The sequence below is a fragment of the Quercus suber genome, unplaced genomic scaffold (genome assembly GCF_002906115.3).
Source record: "Quercus suber isolate HL8 unplaced genomic scaffold, Cork oak 2.0 scaffold_468, whole genome shotgun sequence".
NCBI classification, from domain to species: Eukaryota; Viridiplantae; Streptophyta; class Magnoliopsida; order Fagales; family Fagaceae; genus Quercus; species Quercus suber.
In genome coordinates this window covers 125,422-141,127 of record NW_027069919.1, presented here as the reverse complement: position 1 = coordinate 141,127, position 15,706 = coordinate 125,422, and the positions used below count along the sequence as shown (strand labels likewise).

The 15,706-nt window shown below is 35.6% G+C and overlaps 1 protein-coding gene across 1 annotated transcript; it reads left to right on the top strand.

Moving 5' to 3' along the window:
- The first annotated feature begins 12,227 nt into the window (after positions 1–12,227).
- Positions 12,228–14,907, top strand: LOC111989017 (universal stress protein PHOS32). Its single transcript, XM_024020828.2, has 4 exons — positions 12,228–12,524; positions 13,547–13,656; positions 13,753–13,871; positions 14,547–14,907. The coding sequence occupies exons 1-4, from the start codon at positions 12,344–12,346 to the stop codon at positions 14,635–14,637; spliced, it is 501 nt and encodes a 166-aa protein (XP_023876596.2). The 5' UTR covers positions 12,228–12,343; the 3' UTR covers positions 14,638–14,907.
- The last annotated feature ends 799 nt before the right edge of the window (positions 14,908–15,706 follow it).

The following is a 15,706-nucleotide window of genomic DNA, read 5'->3' as shown; positions in this document are numbered from 1 at the left end:
AAAAAAATTATTGCAATAAATATCCCACATAAAATGCAATTGCTTATTAAATATCTAACCACATTAAATGTATTTCTAAATTAAACTTTCAATATTTATATACTAAATTTACTGCAATATATTAATCAAAAAAATTATTGCATTAAATATTCAAAATTAAATACACTTGCTTATAAATGTCTTAACACAATAAATGTATTTCTAAATTAAATTTTCAATATTTATATACTAAATTTGTTGCCATATATGAATCAAAAAATTTATCGTAATAAATATCTTATATTTATTTGACAAGATATTTTGAGTTTTACAATATTGGTACATTTTCATATTTTGGTTTTTTTATTGAATATTGATTTTTAAAAAATTTCTTCTTGTTTTTAAATCTTACAAAAATTGGTTTCTCATTTGTAGGATGATAAATGCATAAATACAAAGAATTTTTAAATTATATTTAAAATTATTTTAATTGATATAATGGTTTTAAGTTGCAAGAAATGTGATTGTAGTTTATTTTAAAAATAGAGATCTTTTTACAATTAGAAATACAGGGGAGGTCAATGTAATTTTAGTAAACATCAATGGCAAATAGTGCAAATTTTTTTTTTTTTTTTTTTTTTGCATTCGTTAACAAATGTCTTAACAAATGTGTTTTGTAATATTTAACATTAATGTAGGGTCTGATTTGGAGCCCAGGCCCAAGAGGATGGTTACGAGCCCAATGAACCCAATACAATGAATTTGTAGAGGGTGGGCGAAAGAGCTGGGCTGAGTGCGAATCAAACAGAGGTTAACTATAGTGTTTAAGGATTCAGTGACACAAGATCATGCTCATCTTCTTTTACAAATGTCTGTCCGAAGAGGTATGTTATTGAATGTAAGGTGATTACAATTCTTGGAACTACAGTAAAATTGTTTAATTCTTCTCTCCCCCCTTTTTCTCCGATCCCATTATCAGAGACCTCTCTTGCTTATATAGCACCCTTTTCTATCATCTTCATCGTCCACTTGTTCTTCATCTAAGCATCCACTTGAGTGCATGTCCCATCAGGTACTCTCTTTACCCCTCTGTGAGTGGTAGTAGCTGAGATTACACTGTTCAGGGGTCTTCTCCACATTAATGCGGCCAGAAAAGCAGCTGTAGTGCATTTAATGCGATGATGGCAGCTTTTCCTTAAGATATTTTCTCGTTCTAATTGTCCCAGATATGCCCAGAGCTTATCTTTGTCTTGGGATTGCCTGAGAGTCCATTCGGACTTTCTATTCGTTGGCTGGGTCAAGACTATTTACGTCGAGGAGTGTAAACTCTTCGGACAAAAGGTGATCTCTTCGACGTTACTCTTCCTTTACTTCTGGGTATCAAATAAATATAAGCTATTGCAATGATTTTTTTTTTTTATTGATATATGGCAATAAATTAGTATATAAATATTGAACATTTAATTTAAAAATACATTTAATGTGTTAAGACATTTAATAATTAAGTGTATTTAATGTTGGATATTTATCAAAATAATTTTTTTTTATTGATATATGGCAATAAATTTTGAATATAAATATTGAAAATTTAATTTAGAAATACATTTAATATGCAAGTGTGTTTAATATTGGATAGTACAAAGCACATTTATTAAGACTTCTGTTAATGAATGCCAAAAAAAAAATTGAAGTGTTTGCTATAAGGGCAAGATTTGGTTCTTTAGCCTAAAAGGTTAAAGGAATTAGGCTCAAAGAGCCTAATACAATGAATTTATAGAGAATGAGTTTAAAAACTAGGCCCTAATGAATTATGCAGCAACTATAGTTAGCCCAGATGACAAGGAAGCAAAGATAAAATAGTTTAATTTAAAGAAAATCATCATTGGCACAATCCGAGGAGATCAGTTCTTGTATATATCTCTTAAATATGATTACAAACACCGTTCTTGCTGCTACAATATTTTTCTCTCTCCTTTTTCTTAGGGTATTATTTCTCTTTTATACTCTTTTCTTATTTCATCTCCACCCTCCACTTGGAGACCAGATTACTGGTGTTGATCCTGGTCCCATCAGCAGCTTCCTGAAGTCTTTGGGAGCAGTTGTAAGGCTGAAAATTACTGTTCAGGTATCACTTCCTCATTAATACGATCAGAGAGTTAGTTACAAAGCATTCAATGCGGTGGTAACAGCTTTCTCTTAGATATTTCATAGTTCCCCTTTGTCCTGTACCTTCATGATGTGTATCCTTATCAATAGAATCTCCTAGAATGTTGCCCTGGATGGTAAACCATACCTTCAAACCTCTGCTTTGCTCAACCAATGAGGTAATCCTCCTCGAACCGCCTTCTTGGACTTTTATGACCAAATCCCATCTCTTCATTCACTAATGTGGACTTCCATGACTGCGTTTAACCGTCCTCGGACTATTAGGCGTTTTTGGCCCAATATATACTATTAGGCCTATCATCCCTACAATAGCCCCTAAAAACTCCAATTTTTCTCTTACCTGAGGAGAAAAAATGGGGTTTTGACTTTGGCCTATTGACCCCGCACATTTCTTTGACTTCCACACGTGAAAGCACCACTTCGCGTGTCTCATAACCGTTCCGGCGCTTCGGAGTTTGCAACGTCTCATTAAATGCTCCAGGCGGCGCTTTGTTCCTCGCATCTTACAGTGAGATGGAGATCCTATGGCTGGCATTTCTCCTCAAATTTTGGCCGAGATAACTCCCACCCAATTCCGCCTCCTATATAAGGCGCCTAGGGGAGTCATTTTCCCCACTTTGCAAATCTTCGAGCTCTCCAAACTTCCAAACTCTCAAACCTTCAACAAGGCTTTTTAAACTTCCAAGTCTTCTGGATCTTTAAAAAAAAAAAAATTCTAAACCTTTTAAGAAGTTCAAAAAGCCACCCCCGTGCTTATTCTCGTAAGTTCTTTATCTTTTAGGTTCTTTTCTCCTCGGCCAATCTCCTCGGCTTTCTGCTCTTTACTTCCTTTCCTTGAAAATCTCTTTCACTTCACCTTAGCCTACTTAGATGGATAGATTTGCTCCCCTTGTAGATCTCCCATCGATATGAAGGGATTTAGGGCCAAGTACCACATTTCCCAAGGAGTAGCCTTGCAGTACTATGCTCCGGATCAAATGCTTACCCATAGGAATGAAGAGGAGGTGGTCATTTCCATGATCACCTTCATAGAAGGGGGGATAACACTTTCTATAGGTAGGGTAACCCGAGATTATTTAATCGCTCATAGGCTATGCCCCCACCAGTGTGCACCCAACCTCTTTAGGATCCTGGGTAGTGTAGATGCTTTTAATGAGCAAATGGGGATAAACCTCACTTGGCACGACGTCGTTTGGATGTACGAGTGCCACCTGCTTAGAGACGCAGGGTATTGTCTTAAGTTTAGATCCTTAATTGTCAGGCACATCTCATGCCTCCCTAAATCCAATAAGGGTATGAAGGATGACTTCTTGATAGTCTCGGGTGAATGGCATGACGATATTCACTGCCCAATCCGGGAGGGAGAGCCAGGTGGGGTGCCTTAGGCTTAAGTTTCCTCCCCCTTTTTTTTTTTTACATGGGCATTAGTTTTGCAATTTCGCTGCTATCTTCTTTCTTTTGGTATTTTGTTCAGTTTTGATGGATGGCTTTGTTATCCTAATCGTGTTTTTGCTTCTCGGATGTTTTTGCAGATAAAAGACATGTAGCTTCCAACCGCTACCTTGTCAACTTCGCGGGCCTCAACAAGGTGTTGAGGTTTGAAGTGTTCGTGAGTGAAGACAGGCAACTGAAAGCTGTCCACCTCATCCTTGATTTCGAGCCCTTGTTGTCTCAATTCCAGGACGTGGGCCACGCCATAAGAGCAAGAGATCCTCGGCTAGCTCAGATTGACGCCTCGGTGCCCAGTTTCCTAGCCTGAGAAGATCTCCCACCAGTTGAGTAGCCTTTCCACCGTTCTCCTTGTGAGGTAGTGGCTCCGAGGGAAGAAACAACCTCTTCATGCATATCACTTGAGGCTGAGATAGTCCAATTTCACCTCGAGGAAGAAGGAAGGCGCAAGAAGAGCCTATGGAGATTTCGGACTCTGAGGGTGAGCTTGACAGGTCCTCCGTAGTCCACTCCCCCAAACTCATAGTCGCCTGGGTAGATAGTAGTTTCAAAGAGGAAAAGGAGATGGCCATGAACCTGAGGAAAGGCTTGAAGGATCTTCTCAAGGTGAGGAATAAGGGATCATCATCTAAGGATACCCCAAGATCTCAGCCCTTTCCTACTCTTCCCCCTCCCCTTCCTCCTCCTCCTACAGTCGTTCTGCTCTCCATCCCCAACTTGAAAAAGAAAAGGAAGGAGAAGGAGATTGTCGAGGAGGGGGAGGTGGTCTCCTAAAAGGGCGGGCTTGCTCGATGGAGAGTAGGGAATCGAGCACTTGATTGATTAAATCAATACCAATCTCAATTTCTAACATATGAATCATAAAAAATTCAAACCCATAGCTTAGTTTCCACTAAAAAATTCAAATTGATTAAAGCTTTTCTTTCATGAGATAGCTGATGATAACCAAAATAACAATAAATGAAAATTTTCGGTAGTTAGAAGCACCAACAACAAACAGGCAAAAAAATTTCAAAGTTTCAATTTCATACTCTTATTCAAAAGAATTATAAGAATTGCAGCAGCAACATAATTGCTTTGACTCTAATTATCTCTCTGCAATAGATTCTTCCACAATCTGAGAAGCTTTAATCTATATTTTATGCAAAGAAGTGACTCAAGTGAGTAGTATCTTAGCCTCATACAATTCTCATTTTTCTAGTTTATGAATGTAGAGTCAAAGCACAGAGAGGGCAAGTCCAAAGTGAGTGATTTTCCTTCACAATAAGATAAAATTAAGGACCAAAATGGGTTATGTATGAACTCCATATGCCAATCTAGGAATATGTCCCATCATGCTTGTTTCCTAATGATATTGATTTAGTTGAGAAGATATTTGCTGAGTATTATTACTCAAAATTAATAAAATTTTCTGCAATGACATTTGTGGCTTCATAAGAATAATCATTATTGATCTCCATCACATGAATAGTATCTACACAGGGACAAAGCAAACGCATTGCCACTCAAGTAAGCAATGCCTCCCCAATGTCACCTAAGCTGTCAACAGCAAAACCTATCTGTCTCAGCCTGATTGCATCTATCAAGTAATACAAACCAAATTGATGTAAAATACTTACTCTTTTTGTATCTTTTTTGTGCTACACACAGTACAAACTTCAAATGTAAAAGTCAACCTAATGAAGAATTAGATATGTTGTTTACTACTGAGAAGGAAGACTTCCCACTGGTTGATGAGAAAGTTCAACTTAAAGAGCACCAAATCAGAGGGAATACATGATGTGAAAATTGATCATGTGCATCTACTATCAATTAACCTTCCATGATGCTTGAAGTGACAATGCTTAATTATGTGATAAACAAGAACTATTCCAAACCCAAAGACTCATTTAAACTACAATTCAATCAAATCTAGAATACAAAACAAAAACAGGAATACCCCTAACATTAGCATAAGTTTCAAAATTAAAACTGAATTCAGACATTGGCAGCCATACATGGACCTAGATAAGAATTCACAAAATTAAATCCAAAAAATTTGAATTTGAAATCCCTACTTGCAAAACAGTAAGAATCCAGATAACAAATTGACTATCCTTATCTTGTAGTTGTATTACCAAATAACCTAGATAACAAAATGCCAAATAAATACCTACAAAATAGTAAGAATTCAATTTTTAGCCAACATTCAGGAAACATTAATAGAAGAGAAATAGTGTAATGCAGAAAGTTTGAAACAGTGCAGTGTAGTGTAGATTTTTATGAAACTCATGGAATCAATTAGCTGACTAACCACCAGGGCTTGTTGAACCACTAAGCTCTCCTTAGCAATGGATTTGAAATTATGACCATAATACCCAGGAGTCTTCACATATATTGTGGGGTCCGTGGGCCTGATAGCCTCAGTCCTTCACATAGCAGGCCCAAGGCCCATGCCGAGGAGAGCAAGCTATTTCTGAGGAGAAAGGGGGGAAGCCTATTCTCTTGAATCCACGCCGAGGACACCTTGTCCTCGGCCTGACAAGATTGATTCCGGGGAGTGGCTAACCCCAAGGCAAGCTGTCACTCTCGCATTTAATGCACTCAACTAACCCCCCTGGCCGCATTAATGGAGAGGTAACCCCTTGGCAGGATAACGTTGGTCAGAGTGAGCCACTTGAGTATCTGAGAAAGGGGGGAAGCCTATTCTCTTGAATCCACGCCGAGGACACCTTGTCCTCGGCCTGACAAGATTGATTCCGGGGAGTGGCTAACCCCAAGGCAAGCTGTCACTCTCGCATTTAATGCACTCAACTAACCCCCCTGGCCGCATTAATGGAGAGGTAACCCCTTGGCAGGATAACGTTGGTCAGAGTGAGCCACTTGAGTATCGATAAAGCTTCTGATGGGATGGACGACCAGAGAAAAAGGCAAATAGACGATCAACAGATGGAAGCAAAAGATAGGAAGATTAAAACTATAAAAGAAGAGCTAGTAAAGCAAATGGTGGAGGGAAAAGAAAGGAAGGGCCTCCTCGGCCACAGGCCGAGGAGCATTCCCTCATTTGTAAGAAAACACTTAGCCATTTTTAAAGATAAGTTTGGGCATGGTGATCAACGGCCAGCACCTAAGCCTATCAGCCCACTCTCTATAAATGTATTGTTTGAGCTTGTTGGGCTGAAAACCCAACACTCAATTCAAATTGAGTCCCTACATATATAATAAAAAGACAATTTTATTTATGATCCCAATTAAGCTCTTTAAAATACATGATGTACAAATTATTCTGGAGAGTGACAATAATAAGTACTCTATAATATAATTATTTACATAAAAATAATTGGTTCCAAAAATAATCACCACAATCTATTGAACAATAAAATTTCAATATAATCTCTGGAAAATCTCTCTCCCATTGTTATCTCCATTGTTGTACATTGTCATAATACCTATAGCTACATGGGGTTTGTGATTTGCACTGAGTCATAATAAAAAGGCTGACCTTATAAATGGTGCATATCATTTGAGAGAGAGAGAGAGAGAGATTACTCCACAGAAAGCAAATTCTATAAACTATATCCAATTTTATATCTGACTAGGGAAAATTTATGGATCTCAATATGACTATGTGCTACACTACAGGGGTAGCATTCCCCCTACCTAATGAAGTAGTCTTAGACACACAACAGGCAAGGGTAGCATAGCATCCTCAACATATAAAATTTAGATTTAGATTGTATTGCAACACACAATCTGAAAAATGTAATGAATTTCTAACCTCAACATATTCCATACCAATTTCACTAGATTATCAGGAATGTTGTGTGATGAAAGCAAGCTGATACAAATAATATATATTTTTTTTTTATACAAGATATAATTTTTATTCTAGTTTAATCTAAATGTATATGTATGTGAAACTCTCTCTTGGAGACTTGAACTCCGGCCTTTACCCTACACCTCATAAGTATTTATATTTGTAGAGTGACTACCGCATCAAGGGTGCTGATAGAAATACAAAATTTTGGATTTGTAACGCCCCGGGTTGATTTTATTGTCATTCATGACATACGGCTGTCTTTTCGTTTCTTTCCACTGATGACAACCAAGTTGTTAATGCTCCTTACACGTGCTCATCAATACTTTTTATAAATTAGTATAAAGTTATAATTAACCTTTTGTAAATAATAAATAAACAATGAGTGCATAAAAAAATAAATAAAAAAAGTTATATGTCAATCAATTTGTCAAAGAAGTCCAACAATAATTTCATTAATTTGTCTTAGGCTTACAGCCATATTCATATAAATCCACGTGATAGAAATACAAAATTTTGGATTTGTAACGCCCCGGGTTGATTTTATTGTCATTCATGACATACGGCTGTCTTTTCGTTTCTTTCCACTGATGACAACCAAGTTGTTAATGCTCCTTACACGTGCTCATCAATACTTTTTATAAATTAGTATAAAGTTATAATTAACCTTTTGTAAATAATAAATAAACAATGAGTGCATAAAAAAATAAATAAAAAAAGTTATATGTCAATCAATTTGTCAAAGAAGTCCAACAATAATTTCATTAATTTGTCTTAGGCTTACAGCCATATTCATATAAATCCACGGCATTTTCTATTTATGACTTCAAGATCAAGACATTTTTTCTTAAAAAAAAAAAAAAAATCAAGACCTTTTCAAAATTAATAAGAAATCACAAATCCATTCTAGAATGAGACAAGAAAAGTAAACTGGGAAAATGGATTCATGATCCTTGACTAATTATCCTTCAAAACTTCAGATTTCTTCTTTATGATTCAATGAACCATCCGATTAAATGAGATTCCTCCCATCAGGGTTTGAACTTTGAAGAAAAATCTTTTCTTTCCCATTTAATTTCTTATTATTTTGCAGAAATATCAAGTCGTTCTCACGTGGCAAGCCATGTCTTCCAACATCCAATCTCTTTCTTGGAAAATTCTTCTGAGCTATCATTGCAAAGGTGGACCAAGAAAGCATCATACGCGCATTGAAAACTTTGAAACGGTCGTCTCTCACAGCGGTTTCACGCGCAATCCACATCTTGGGACCCACAATCGACCAAATGACTATCCTTCCAAATTAATATCCACTTGCATAGTTGCATTTACTCAAAAATCAAAAACCAAGAAATCTTAGAGTAATTCTACAGTACCCCCCCCAAAAAAGGGGGGGTACGGTACCCACTAGTAGGTAACCTGCTACATCAGGTTACTTTTTTCTCACATTTGACAGTTCCATTCTCACATTGTGCAGTTCCAATATCACATGTAACAGTTCTCTTCTCACATTTGGTGGTTCCTTTACTTTTTTCTCACATTTGACGGTTCCATTCTCATATTGTGCAGTTCCAATATCACATGTGACCGTTCTTTTCTCACATTTGATGGTTCTTTTACTTTTTTTTCTCATATCTGACGGTTCTATCCTCACATTGTGCAGTTCTAACATCACATATGACAGTTTTTTCTCACATTGGGTGGTTCTCTTATTTTTTTTCTCACACTTGATGGTTCCATCCTCATATTGTACAGTTCCAAAATCACATGTGACAGTTCTTTTCTCACATTTGATGGATCCCTTACTTTTTTTTCTCACATTTAACAGTTNTTTACTTTTTTTTTTTTGGTTAAAAACACCAAACAATGGAGAAGGAATAAGGTTTTAGCACAAAAACAAATAAAGACAGATCCAAGGGGGCCTACGCCCCCTTGGCCCTAAGAAATTTTCTTTTATGGTTATATTTTTCATTTTTGGAGTTGGGCCCTCTCTTCCAAAACCTTAAATCTCCTCCACTCCAATTAGCCCAATCCAACTAGAAACTACTCAACCCAAAACTTAACAAAAAAAAATTAAAAAAAAAAAATTATAGCCAGCTTAGTATTAAGAAACAATATTATTTGTGTTTTTTTTTTTGTTTTTGTTGGTAGATGATTGCATTTTAATGTAGTAAGAAATAATGATATTGATTTTGTGTATTTTTCTTGGTTGATAATTTGTTAATACTATATGGATGTTGTGGGTACCTAGGAGGTACGGATCTTCAGGCCAAGGGTTTTTTTTGCCTTGTAGCCTTTTACACCGCCTCCTCGGCATGTCCTTCAACGTCCTAGGACGGCTTTACAATGTCTAGGACTGCTTGCAGCCTCCTTGGACGGTGTCCTAGGAGTCCCACATCGAAGGAAAACCCCCTACTTGCTGCCTTATAAGCTGTGAAGCGAAGGGAGTAGTATACCATCGGTTTATAGTTATTCTTTTATTGTGGGTACCTAGGAGGTACGGATCTTCAGGCCAAGGGCTTTTTTGCCTTGTAGCCTTTTACACCGCCTCCTCGGCATGTCCTTCAACGTCCTAGGGCTTCCTCGGACGGCTTTACAATGTCCTAGGACTGCTTGGCAGCCTCCTCGGACGGCGTCCTAGGAGTCCCATATCGAAGGAAAACCCCCCACTTGCTGCCTTATAAGCTGTGAAGCGAAGGGAGTAGTGTACCATCGGTTTATAGTTATTCGGTTTAGTGAATAACTAAACGAATAACTATAAACCGATGGTACACTACTCCCTTCGCTTCACAGCTTATAAGGCAGCAAGTGGGGGGATTTTCCTTCGATGTGGGACTCCTAGGACGCGTCCGAGGAGGCTGCCAAGCAGTCCTAGGACATTGCAAAGCCGTCCGAGGACGTCTAGGACGTTGAAGGACATGCGAGGAGGCGGTGCAAAAGGCTACAAGGCAAAAAAGCCCTTGGCCTGAAGATCCGTACCTCCTAGGTACCCACAGATGTCTATTTAGAGTTTTTTTTTTTTTTGGTTTATACTCTAGCCTCCCTAACTTGAAATCATGGATCCGTTAGTGAAAGTACACCACAAACTAAGGACATAATTACGAAGTTTAGGAGAAAATATTCACATATTTAGTGATGTAAATGGATCGAATTTTTCATTAATAGTTAGGATTTGATTTGAGGAAAAAATTATTTATGTTTATTTATTAAACTAAAAAGTCAAGCTCAAATCTGTGTTTAAGTTAAACTCAACAATTATAATGCGCGAAGAAGCTTGTGAGTATGAGATTTGATTAATGTATATATAATATTTATATATTTATATTCATAACTGTTTCAATTGCATTTATATGGACCTAAGATTTGATTTTTTTTAGAAGGACTTAACCTTGGATTATGCTCAATAAAAACAATTTGATTTGATTATGTAAGTTGTAAATAAGTTCATAAGATAAGAAAATTATTACTTGTAATTTATTGATGATATAATAATCCATGTTATATAATAAATTATATACAATTTTTAACATTACAAGAGGATGATAAATCTAACTTTTATAATTTCGTGAGCAAAAATGATTCTTTCTAATTAACTCAAATAATAAAATTTCTACAATACTTTAGTTATTAATAGTAGTGTATATTGTGAAAGAGTAAAAAAAAAAAGTACTCATGATGTTTATTATATATAGAAAAAAAAGAATAAATAAATTAATTAACTCGTTAACAAACTCAAACTTATTTTTTTGAAAAAAAATCAAAATTTAACATAAAATCTAATTCACTGGTAAACTCAAACTTATCAAACTCAACTCAAAATCGAAATAATATTAAATGAAAATAATCATATGTTTGGCATCTCATGTCATGTGCAAGATAATTCTTGCAAAAAAATATAGGATTAGAGCCTTTTGTGTTGCAACTTTACTATTACTCTGATCTAACAAATTGTGAGCGATTTAGAAAAAAAATGAGTTCATGTAAAAGTGGCAAACAGATAATTAGGGTTTATCACATAGAATAGTTATGAAAAATGTGTGGTAAATGTTATCTATACTATCTATAACAAGATTCCCCTTTTTGATCTGGAAATATTTGAAGGTCAAAAATACCCCATCTAGTAATCAATGATTTCTCTTACAAATGTTTTAAGAATAAGGTCAATAATGTCAATATTTTTTCCTAAAATATCTTTCTTGAATTGGATTTTTATGTATTTCAAAAATCCCTCTTCACCCTAAATTTAAGCACGACAAAACTTGAGAATAACATAATAAAAATATATTTTTAACTCCACCTAAAACTTTGCCTACAAAATTGGACTACTCTCCTATTAACCCATGTCTTTAAAACAACTCTACTTAAAAAAACAAATGTCACCATGTTTCAACTTTTTTTTTTTTTTTTTTTGAATTTTCAGTTTCCTTAATCCCTATTCTAACGTTTATGGTTTTTTTTTTTTTTTCCTTCTCAAATCCCCTTTTCTTTAAATTGTATTTTTTTATTCATTAATTTTATTTTTTCCATTAACGAAGAATTATGACTAAACCTAAAATTATAAAAAAAGTAAAATAAAAAATAAAAATAAAAAGCGTGAGGCTAGTAATTAGAGGATTACTTTAATTCTTGGTATGGTATCACTGTCACAGACATTAGATCCACCCATATGGCCAGATGAGCTGTAATTGTAAATATACCAGATATAAACCACATTTACCTCAATTAGGAAAGCGCAATAAAGAAACGAAAAAAAGAAAAAAGAAAAAAGAAAAAAAAAAAGAGTAAAAGTGAACTTTGCCACTTTGTCTTCCCTGTTTCTCTGCCACTTAAGTCGCGGTCCATTTTGGGACAAGCATCCAATATTGATTTCAACTTTCAAGAAAGACATACATATATTCATACACACACATACATATTCGTGAACAGAAACAGGAAGAGAAAGAGAGAGAGAGAGAGATGGAGCAGGTTGATCGAAGAATTGGGGTGGCCGTGGACTTCTCGGCATGTAGCCTGAAGGCGCTGAAATGGGCTGTGGACAACGTTGTCCGTGATGGGGATAGCCTAATCCTCGTTGCCGTACGCCCCGAAGGGCATTACGAGGAGGGCGAGATGCAACTCTGGGAAACGACTGGTTCTCGTAATTCTCTATGATCTCTCTGCTTCTTTATCTCTCTGTTTGTTTGTTTGTTTTAACTTTTAAGAGCTCAGAATCCTCAGATATGAATAGAAAAATTATGAAAGCTTTGAAGGTTAAGAAATACATACCTTGTTAACTTTCGTAATAAAGTAAAGATATATATATATATATATATATATTTGTTTTAATAAAGGGGTTCTGTTCTGTCGTTAATACAATTTTTATTTATTTATTTACTTTTTAAGTTAGCAATAGATAGGTGGATTTGTTGTTGTTGTTGTTGTTTTTATTTATTAATTATTTCTTCATCGTCCTTTTGTTTTATTTTTGTTTTTTGGTAATGCTTCAATTTTTCATTTTCAAGGAGCAGAAGGGTAGAGATTAGAAAATGTTTGGTACTTATTTTTCATTAAAAAAATGGCTAGTGATGGAACCAGAGCATAGATTTTTTTGTTGGTAATTTTTTTTAATAACAATGAATGGAAAGTGGATTTTGATATATTACTATCCACGATCTATGCTGGAAAAACCTGCCTTCTAGTCAGAAATTCTTCAATTGTTTGATTTCTTAAAATTAACGTCACAAGAATTTACTAGCTGAACTGACAGTTTCTTTTACCGATTTTGGTTTTTATCAGTAGACTAATTATCTTCTTAAGAGATTTTAGTTCTTAAATAACCCTGCGGATGGACATGTATTTCATGCTTAGAGATTGATGGTTTAATGTATTTAAACCATGAGTGGTCCAATGATAAAGGCTTACTACCATTTGGTTTGGTTGGGGTTAATGTCCTGAGTTCAGGCCCTTGGAGTTGGAGTTGGAGCTGTAATGTTGGTTGGGGCCAAGAACTGTACGAGTTGCGACTGACTTATACTATTGGGAACCTGGTGGGGCTGGTCATGCTATAGTTGAACCCACATTAAGCAGTGCCAGCGGCCCTTTTACGGTCTAAGTCCCTTATGCAATGCTTTCCTTGTTGCTTATAGATTTTTATTTGTTTGTTTAATTGCCATTGTGCAGCTTTGATCCCTGTGAGTGAGTTCTCTGATCCTATCATCATGAAAAAGTATGGAGTGAAGCCTGACCCTGAGACCCTGGACATTGTCAACACTGCTGCGAAGCAAAAACAGGCATGTGTCTTCTTCATATGAGTGAACTCTTACTGCTTTTGATGTTATTGTAAATTGTAATTGTCAATCATTTTTAACTTTGTGAGGTGGAAGCAGATTGTGGCAGTCATGAAGATCCTTTGGGGAGATCCTCGCGAGAAAATATGCGAAGCAATTGATAACATTCCTCTGAGCTGCCTTGTTATAGGAAACAGAGGGCTCGGCAAGCTTAAGAGGTAAAATTCCATTACTTGCTTTAGTTCATGGAATTGACTGTGTATTTGGATAGGTTTATTTGGATCTTAACTTTTGATAGTGCTGTCCACGGATGTCATTCATTGGGTGGACAGTGTTGCTTGGTAATCAAGTTCATATTGACTTATTGAGGCAATGATGTGATACCAACTTGGAATTTCCTCCTCAATTATCCTCTTTTGAATCCACTTATCAAAAAAAAAATATCCTCTTTTGAATCTATTTAATTCATTTTTCTGTGGTGAAAGAGAAAGCCTTTTTGAAATAAGAGTCAAGTGATACCAAATTTTATGGACCATTTGTTTTGAGTGAAGAGAACATTCATCACCATATAATAGTTAAGTAAATGACCAAGTTTCTTGCGAAAAATGATTTTCAATGGATTGGATATGCTAAAGTGTAGTGTATGGGTTCAAATGTACAATTTCTGTGGCACTAGTTAGTTGATCGAGGAATGCATTTGGGTGTAGCTTTTTGCTAAAAGTTGGTTTCTAAAGTATACTTGTTCCTAGAAGAAGTGATGCTTTGAAAAGCTACACATAAGCAAATAAGCTAAAACTCTATTAAAAAAAAAAAAAAAAGGTTGTTGCCAAACAGATTTGGGATTTGATTGGATTTGCTTTGATTTTTTTATTTTGATTTTGATTTCCTTTCAGGGCTATATTAGGCAGTGTCAGCAACTATGTGGTGAACAATGGTGCCTGTCCCGTAACTGTGGTGAAGAATGTGGATAATGAACATCGTTAGTTCCATTACCTGTATGGTTGTATGTGCTCAAGAAACAAGTGCAATGCTGACTGGGCTTGAACTGGTTTTCTTTTGCCAGCCTGACTCCTGGTCCATTTGGTATCTAGAATGGAATTGTACCAAATAAACCTGCTCTCACCTAGTTCATTTTGAAGTTGGTTGAACTTCATAGTCAATATATATGTTTGGAGTGTATTCTACTGTATCCTGTGGGACCTATTCTCTTTCTTTAACTTTCCCAGTATTTTATAGCAACAAACTGTTCAATAATTTCTTGCATTACCAATGCACTAGTATTTAGTTAACGTTTTGGATGTGCTTTTGTTCGTTTAGCGCAAAAAAGTCGGAGCAAGTTTAGCTTGAACTGGTTTTCTTTTGCCAGCCTGACTCCTGGTCCATTTGGTATCTAGAATGGAATTGTACCAAATAAACCTGCTCTCACCTAGTTCATTTTGAAGTTGGTTGAACTTCATAGTCAATATATATGTTTGGAGTGTATTCTACTGTATCCTGTGGGACCTATTCTCTTTCTTTAACTTTCCCAGTATTTTATAGCAACAAACTGTTCAATAATTTCTTGCATTACCAATGCACTAGTATTTAGTTAACGTTTTGGATGTGCTTTTGTTCGTTTAGCGCAAAAAAGTCGGAGCAAGTTTTTTTTATATAATTTTTTTAATGCTTATTTAAAAAAAAAAAAAAAGTAGCTATAATGGTAATAAGGGAGAATCTTACAACCTTTAGAACATGAAAAAGCTTGTGGCTTTCTGTTTAATCTTCGCTTTGTTGAAGTTGATTTTTGATTTTCATGTTCCCACTACCAAATGTTGTGTTTCTTCTTTTAAGAAAAAAAAAAAAAAATTAGGACTACATACTTTTGTGCCACAATTTTGTTATGTCTCTTACATTACAAATTATGAGTGGTGGAGAAAATGTGGTGGACCTATGTAAAAGCGACATTATTACTGTCTATAATATAGGATAGTTGTGGTAAAATGTGTGGTTCTAGAATTACTATTTTTTTAATGCCTATTTTGGCGACAAAATTCCATTATATTGAAAATTCATG

Coding starts and splice junctions, on each gene's coding strand:
- LOC111989017 (XM_024020828.2), top strand. CDS start 12,344: ATGGAGCAGGTTGATCGAAGAATTGGGGTGGCCGTGGACTTCTCGGCA. Junction 13,657..13,752: donor CTGCTGCGAAGCAAAAACAG/GCATGTGTCTTC, acceptor AGGTGGAAGCAG/ATTGTGGCAGTCATGAAGAT. Junction 13,872..14,546: donor GGGCTCGGCAAGCTTAAGAG/GTAAAATTCCAT, acceptor ATTTCCTTTCAG/GGCTATATTAGGCAGTGTCA.